At 44.0% G+C, this 8,058-nt stretch overlaps 1 protein-coding gene across 2 annotated transcripts; it reads right to left on the bottom strand.

Moving 5' to 3' along the window:
• Window positions 1-21: 21 nt before the first annotated feature.
• Window positions 22-3,163, bottom strand: LOC145862596 (uncharacterized). Of its 2 annotated transcripts, XR_014382088.1 has the most exons (3): window positions 3,055-3,163; window positions 277-2,796; window positions 22-224 (listed from the first exon to the last, which is right to left on the bottom strand). XR_014382088.1 is itself a non-coding variant. In XM_082967297.1 (2 exons), exon 2 carries the CDS (start codon window positions 2,739-2,741, stop codon window positions 1,038-1,040), a length of 1,704 nt encoding a protein of 567 aa, XP_082823423.1. In that variant the 5' UTR covers window positions 2,742-2,796; window positions 3,055-3,163; the 3' UTR covers window positions 22-1,037. The 2 variants fall into 2 exon arrangements, 1 of the variants encoding a protein (XP_082823423.1); XM_082967297.1 differs by having other exon boundaries at window positions 22-2,796.
• Window positions 3,164-8,058: the final 4,895 nt, after the last annotated feature.

Raw genomic sequence — 8,058 nt, 5'->3', positions numbered from 1 at the left:
CTCAGTCCACCTGTCTCTCTCTTTGACTGTCTGTCCACTGTCTCTCTCTCTGACTCAGTCCACCTGTCTCTCTCTCTGACTCAGTCCACCTGTCTCTCTCTCTCTGACTCAGTCCACCTGTCTTTCTCTCTCTGACTCAGTCCACCTGTCTCTCTCTTTGACTGTCTGTCCACTGTCTCTCTCTCTGACTCAGTCCACCTGTCTCTCGCTGACTGTCCGTCCACCTGTCTCTCGCTGACTGTCCGTCCACCTGTCTCTCGCTGACTGTCCGTCCACCTGTCTCTCTCTGACTCTGTAGTGAACGAGTGCACCTTTAAGGAGAAAGGAGAGATTATTCTCACCATTACTGGCTGAAATCATCTCTGAAAAGGGAAAATGTTTCTAACTGAGAAACTATAAAAGGTTAATGCTGGTTATGAATATTCTAAATATTTAGATATGACTGTTAATATGCATTATTATCATAAGCACATATGAAAACATTTTTCCCCATAAAAAATAATTTCCCCCCAAAATAAAAAAAATACAACATTTTAGAGAAACTTTTTTTTTTCTTTCATTTAAAAATCTTACTGATTTTGTTTTATTTTTGTACCAAAATATCTCTGAAAATAAAGCCAGAAAAATGAATATATTTCTAATCTGTGTCTGTCTGCCTGATCGCTTGGTTATGCCTGGAGGCATCGTGCAGCTGGGTGCGGCCATCGCTTGATCATGTCTGTCTTTATGATGCTGCAAGGAATGAGAATAAGGACACAAACTAGAAGCTAAACACTCTCTGTGTCTGTCCATCTTTACATTTTTTAACTAGGCAAGTCAGTGAAGAACAAATTCTTATTTACAATGATGGCCGACTCTGTCTCTCTGTCCACTTATCTGTCTCTTTCCACTTGTCTCTCTGTCTGTCCATCTGTCTCTGTCTGTCCACCTGTCTCTCTCTCTGTCTGTCCATCTGATTTTCTCTGTCCTGTCTGCTTGTCTGTCTGACTGCCTGTCCATCCATCCATCTGTCTCTCTGTCCAGGGCCTAGGTCAGGTTTAAAGTAAGGGGTTAACATTTGCCAGGGATAATCTCTCTTTGGGAGGTGATTCCTTCTTGATATTAACCAGAGAGAATATATTTTTGGCTGGTGGTGGAAAAGGTGATTCCTTCTTGGTGTTAATCAGAGAGAATATCTTTTTGGTTGGTGGAGGTGATTCCTTCTTGGTGTTAATCAGAGAGAATATCTTTTTGGTTGGTGGAGGTGACTCCTTGGTGTTAACCAGAGAGAATATCTTTTTGGTTGGTGGAGGTGATTCCTTCTTGGTGTTAACCAGAGAGAATATATTTTTGGTTGGTGGAGGTGATTCCTTCTTGGTGTTAACCAGAGAGAATATCTTTTTGGTTGGTGGAGGTGATTCCTTCTTGGTGTTAAGCAGAGAGAATATCTTTTTGGTTGGTGGAGGTGACTCCTTGGTGTTAACCAGAGAGAATATCTTTTTGGTTGGTGGAGGTGATTCCTTCTTGGTGTTAAGCAGAGAGAATATCTTTTTGGTTGGTGGAGGTGACTCCTTGGTGTTAACCAGAGAGAATATCTTTTTGGTTGGTGGAGGTGATTCCTTCTTGGTGTTAAGCAGAGAGAATATCTTTTTGGTTGGTGGAGGTGATTCCTTCTTGGTGTTAATCAGAGAGAATATCTTTTTGGTTGGTGGAGGTGATTCCTTCTTGGTGTTAATCAGAGAGAATATCTTTTTGGTTGGTGGAGGTGATTCCTTCTTGGTGTTAACCAGAGAGAATATCTTTTTGGTTGGTGGAGGTGATTCCTTCTTGGTGTTAAGCAGAGAGAATATCTTTTTGGTTGGTGGAGGTGACTCCTTGGTGTTAACCAGAGAGAATATCTTTTTGGTTGGTGGAGGTGATTCCTTCTTGGTGTTAATCAGAGAGAATATCTTTTTGGTTGGTGGAGGTGATTCCTTCTTGGTGTTAATCAGAGAGAATATCTTTTTGGTTGGTGGAGGTGACTCCTTGGTGTTAACCAGAGAGAATATCTTTTTGGTTGGTGGAGGTGATTCCTTCTTGGTGTTAACCAGAGAGAATATCTTTTTGGTTGGTGGAGGTGACTCCTTGGTGTTAACCAGAGAGAATATATTTTTGGTTGGTGGAGGTGATTCCTTCTTGGTGTTAAGCAGAGAGAATATCTTTTTGGTTGGTGGAGGTGACTCCTTGGTGTTAACCAGAGAGAATATCTTTTTGGTTGGTGGAGGTGATTCCTTCTTGGTGTTAACCAGAGAGAATATCTTTTTGGTTGGTGGAGGTGACTCCTTCTTGGTGTTAAGCAGAGAGAATATCTTTTTGGTTGGTGGAGGTGACTCCTTGGTGTTAACCAGAGAGAATATCTTTTTGGTTGGTGGAGGTGACTCCTTCTTGGTGTTAACCAGAGAGAATATCTTCTGTTCTCCTTTCTTCCTCTTACCCAGCGAAAGACTCTTCGGTGACACGGACTCCTTCCTAGAGTTACCCAATGACAGCCTCTTGATTGACAGCGACTCCTTCCTCTTCCCGGCCACTGAAAACGTATTATTGGGAGTAAGGACCTCCCTCTTCAGGTTATCCACTGACAGTTTGTCCAGAGTAGGAAGAATGATGCTTCTCTTCTGTTTCTTACTGGATAGTGCCTCTTTCAGTTCACTCCAGGTCAACACTGAGTCCTGTTTCTTCTTTCTCCCCCCGAATACAGTCTTCTTAGAGGAGGAGCCCCCCATAGCAGACAGGGGGAGAGGAGGGGGAGGAAGAGAGCAGAGGTTCTTGTGTACTGATCTGGAATGACATAATAGCAAACGGTTCATTAATACTAAATTCAAATGACCCAAAACAGACATAATGCGAGACTACTAATTTGCATGTACACACACACACACACACACACACACACACACACACACCTAAACAAACAGCTGAACTTGGACATGAAACAAACATTGGGAAAGACATATACACTTAGACATGGTAAACAAAACCAACATACAAATAAACTTTCAAAACATCTCTCTCTCTCTCACACACATATATACTCACTGTAGTTGTGTGTCGTGTCAGTCTGCTGTCTGTCAAGTCTTCAGGTCTCCTCTGTGTCTCAGTCAAAATGCTGTATGACAGTAACACACCTGTTCTTCCCCGAGTCAGGACTAAGATCAGATCGAGGATCAGATTCTAACCCACCTGTTACATTACTGATCAGAAGCTGTCAAGTAACTTTAGTGTTGTCATCACCAGACAGGTTTGACAGGTTACACTGCATTCTAGCTGACTGTTCATCTTTGTGTGCATTCTAAAAAGGGGGGGTTAGAAAACACCTTCAGGCCACACTTGAACGTCTTCAACCAGATAGAAAGAATGGAAGAATGATGGACTTGTATATTTTAATAACTGACCTTTTTCCACCAACAAATCGAACAAACAAATCAGCCCCCCCTGAAATCCCCCCCCAAAATGTGCCCATCCCTGCTGATATAGAATCACTCTCCTCCCTCCTCCCACTCCTCAATCAATCACATTTATTTATAAAGCCCTTTTTACATGAACAGATGTCAATATGCTTATACAGAAACCCAGCCAAAAACCCCAAACAGAAGCAAGGTGACTAGGAAAAACTCCTAGGAAGGAACCTAGGAGGAAACCTACTGAGGAACCAGGCTCTGAGGGGTGGCCAGTCCTCTTCTGACTGTGCCGGGTTGAGATTATAAGAGTACATGGACATTAAGGCCAGATCATTCTTCAAGATGTTAAAACGTTCATAGATGACCAGCAGGGTCCAATAATAATCAAAGTGGTTATAGAGGGTGCAACAGGTCAGCACCTCAGGAGTTAACCCCCTAGAGGCGATTGACGCAACGGTGTTACATAGAAAAATCCCAATCAAAATCCGTCAATTTAAGGTAGAGATCAGTTTTTTTTTCATTAGATGTGTCTCAATCCACCACATCCAACAGTGTCTCATTTCCAAGTCTGCGGTGAAAGGTGGCAGAGCGGTGTTCGTCAGACCATGAGACATCCCGAAAATCAGTCTTCTCACGAAAATGTCTAACGTCCGAGACTCACGAACAGGATGGTGTTCCCTCCGTTTTGCTCTATGACCCCCATAAGTGCCACGGGACTCATCTGAAGGGAACGGGACTCATCTGAAGGGAACGGGACTCATCTGAAGGGAACGGTTTTAAAAAATGAATGTAAGTATGGAGGTAGTTTTGAGCCTACCCAAATAAGGGGTTAAATATGTGTAAAAAACAACAAAAATATTTCATGAGCTTTCTTGTATCTCCTAGATTTAGGACAGACACTTTAAAACCTTGTTTCTTTTGATTTATTTTTGGACTGTCCTTTTTGCCATTTGTGAATGTGTTATTCAATGCTTTTCTCTGTGCTATAGTAGTAAAGGCCAAATGCTATATTTAATCAAATATTTGTTTTATATATTTTTGTTGATGCCTAAAGGGGTCCTAAAATTCTAAATCAAAAAGCTAAATGATCCATAGTATGACCATCTTAAAACAATTCCAGATGTCAGATTAGCATCTGCTCATTACAACATCCAGTGACTGTCCAAAGACTGGTTCCTCACTCAAAGCTGAATGATATAAGTTGAGACTTCGACTTAGCGTTATTTATTTTTATCCGCGCGCCTTCAAAAGGGTGGGCAGCACCGCCAGTTGCCCATCTCTGATTTACGTCATCATCATCTTCATATCAGTAATACATCATTATTGAATCATCTTGGCATCATCATATTATTATTTGGAGTGGCTGACAACACAATAGAACAACATTAAGGTCACACACAGTACAATGACCGGCCCAGCCTCTAGGCCCGGCTGATTAGCACTTGGCAATATAGTGAGTCAGACGGAGCTAAACTCTCCCTGGTTGTGAATCGGATCACACGGTTTGTATTCTGAGAGAGCCAAACTCTCCCTGGTTGTGAATCGGATCACACGGTTTGTATTCTGAGAGAGCCAAACTCTCCCTGGTTGTGAATCGGATCACACGGTTTGTATTCTGAGAGAGCCAAACTCTCCCTGGTTGTGAATCGGATCACACGGTTTGTATTCTGAGAGAGCCAAACTCTCCCACTTTGGGAGTCTTGAATGCTGGATATCTAGGCTCAGTGAACAACGGCATGTTGAGTATCGTGTACAGATGGGTCAGAATGTCTGAGGAGACACCGTAGAAGGACAGAGGGCCAGCCAGAAACACCCTCACACACTTGGAGGTGGGGATGATCGCCACACTTGGAGGTGGGGATGATCGCCACACTTGGAGGTGGGGATGATCGCCACACTTGGAGGTGGGGATGATCGCCACACTTGGAGGTGGGGATGATCGCCACACTTGGAGGTGGGGATGATCGCCACACTTGGAGGTGGGGATGATCGCCACACTTGGAGGTGGGGATGATCGCCACACTTGGAGGTGGGGATGATCGCCACACTTGGAGGTGGGGATGATCGCCACATTGAGGTGGATGTTATTTATCTGTCTTGAAAAATTGCAGCTGTCGTCGTAACAGGAGAGATAATAATCAAAAGATGTTCTCTTTGGTCCCCTCAGCCTGCCAGTATAAACAGCCTCCAGACAGGCCCTGGGTACAGCACACATCCTCGGTCTGTTTTCTGTGAACGTCACCCCAATAGAAAAGGCGCCGGTCCCCTCAACCTGCCAGTATAAACAGCCTCCAGACAGGCCCTGGGTACAGCGCACATCCTGGGAGTAGTGGAAGTCGTTGAAGTTTACTATCCCTGGAATCTGTCTCCACTCTAATCTCTTGTTCTCCTCAGACACTGGCTATGCAACCAGGGTCCATGGTGAGCTCACAAGCAGCTACAGAAAAAAACACACAGGAATGAGCATAGGAAACTCTACAACAAAGGTGTAGTCATCTGTCAGATGTTTTGCATACTGATGGTGATTCAAATGTGCAATAACATGTTGGGGCTGGACAGGTTCCTGTACATCATATTCAGATTTGTATTCAGACTCACATTTTCTCATGCCTGGTTTTGATCCTGTTTTCTCCACCATGTTCCACACTATAGGAGAGGCAGAAGAACAGACAGACTGAGCGAGAGACAGACTGAGCGAGAGACAGACTGAGCGAGAGACAGACTGAGAGAGAGACAGACAGAGAGAGACAGACTGAGAGAGACAGACAGACAGACAGACTGAGAAACAGACAGAGACAGACAGACAGACAGACTCAGTCTGTCTAACAGACTTCATTGTGCTGTTCACACAGTTCTTCCAGTCATTGTTGTCATTTGTTCAGCGGTATTCAAAGTGGGGAAATCTACTTCCTCCAGTCTACAACGTGGCTCCTCCTCCTACACTAACTTGTCAGGTAGGGCCGATTGAACCTGATTACAGTGGAGACTACCTTGATGATTTCACTATATAAAATAGGGTCTTGAAAGCCCAATGAGCAATGAGGTGTTAACAGAAGCAACATTTTCCATTTACCTGAGTTTCTTCAGTCCAGCAGAGAGCAGCTTCACTCAGGAGTCCCCTGGGTGATTGAAGCTCAGGTCCAGTTCTCTCAGGTAGGACGGGTTTGACCTCAGAGCTGAGGCCAGAGAAGCACAGCCTTCCTCTGTGACCAGACAGCCTGCAGAGAGCAGTTGGCATTGGAAACCTGCAAGGCACAGCGAGGGTCCCCTCAGTGCAGCAGAGAGTCGCTCCACTCCTGAATCCCCCAAGTCGTTGTCTCTCAGGTCCAGCTCTCTCAAGGTTGAGTTTGAACACAGGACAGAGGCCAGGGACTCACAGGATATCTCAGATAGATTACACTGCCTCAGTCTAAGAGAAGAACGAGGGAGAGAGGCTAGGGACTCACAGGATATCTCAGATAGATTACACTGCCTCAGTCTAAGAGAGGAATGAGGGAGAGAGTTGGGGAATGGAGTTAGTGAGAGAAAGTTTGAAATAAGATTTTGGTCCCAAATTCATACAAAGAATACAGAATATAAAATAAAACTATATATACCACACACATACATTTATTTTATTCATATTTTTTTAACAGCGTTTTACTATCATAATTTGTCACCCCAGTTTCTGTATCTGACAGTGTGGATCCTCCAGTCCAGCAGAGAGCCGCTTCAGTCCCATGTCGCCCAGGGTGTTGCAGCTCAGATGCAGTTCATCCAGCTGGGAGGCTGCTAGAGCAGGGGCCAGACTTCCACAGAAAGTGGCCTCACAATGGACAAGTCTGGTGTGAGAGAATATCGAATTGAATGGGCTGTAGGGATTGGCATTATTCGAAACACTTGTGATAAATATCCCACCTCAGTATCTTCAGTTTACAGTGTGGACTCATAAGCCCAGTGGACTTCCTCTCCACCCCGGTGTCTGTCAGTTTGTTGTAGCTGAGATCCAGTTCTGTCAGACGGCTGTTCTCCGACACCAGAGATGAGCCTAACGTATCATAGCAGTCCTCTTTGAGAACGCATCCCACAAACCTAGGAATACCAACAAAAAATGTGCAATTTCCAATGCAAATTATTGGGTAATTTATGCATATAATTCTATGATTAAATTTCCTCACTTACTTAGAATTACTTCACAGGTGGGTTTAAACAGATCAGATTAGAATCATGTGAATGAATGCAAAACAAAAAACACTTCCAAGGTAATAGAACACGTCAACTGCAGCCCTCCTACCACAAACTATTCTGCTTCATTTGGGTTTTAAAATGGTGCCTTATTACTTTGCAGACATTGGCCTGGACTTGGCTTGTATGTAATCATGGCATTCTTGGAAATGCTTGCAAAGCAAACCGATGATAAATAACATCTGAACTTCCATAGCCTTCCTGCCGGGACCAGTATTTTCTCATGTTAAATTCACCCAGCGCCTCCTCTGACATCAGCAGCATGTAGGCCAGCGCTGAACCCTGACCAGGGGTCAACTTCCTCTCAGTCTGACTTTGAATTTCCTCCACCGGCGAGTTATTGTTCAACTCCATCAAACAGAGAAGGAGATTGATACACTGCTCCGAGGAGTACTGCTTCAAAACGTCTAAAAAATCT

The sequence above is a fragment of the Salmo salar genome, chromosome 02, assembly GCF_965601325.2.
Source record: "Salmo salar chromosome 02, fSalSal1, whole genome shotgun sequence".
Classification (NCBI taxonomy): domain Eukaryota; kingdom Metazoa; phylum Chordata; class Actinopteri; order Salmoniformes; family Salmonidae; genus Salmo; species Salmo salar.
The sequence above is the reverse complement of the archived record's forward strand: the minus strand, read 5'-3'. Positions and strand labels throughout refer to the sequence as shown.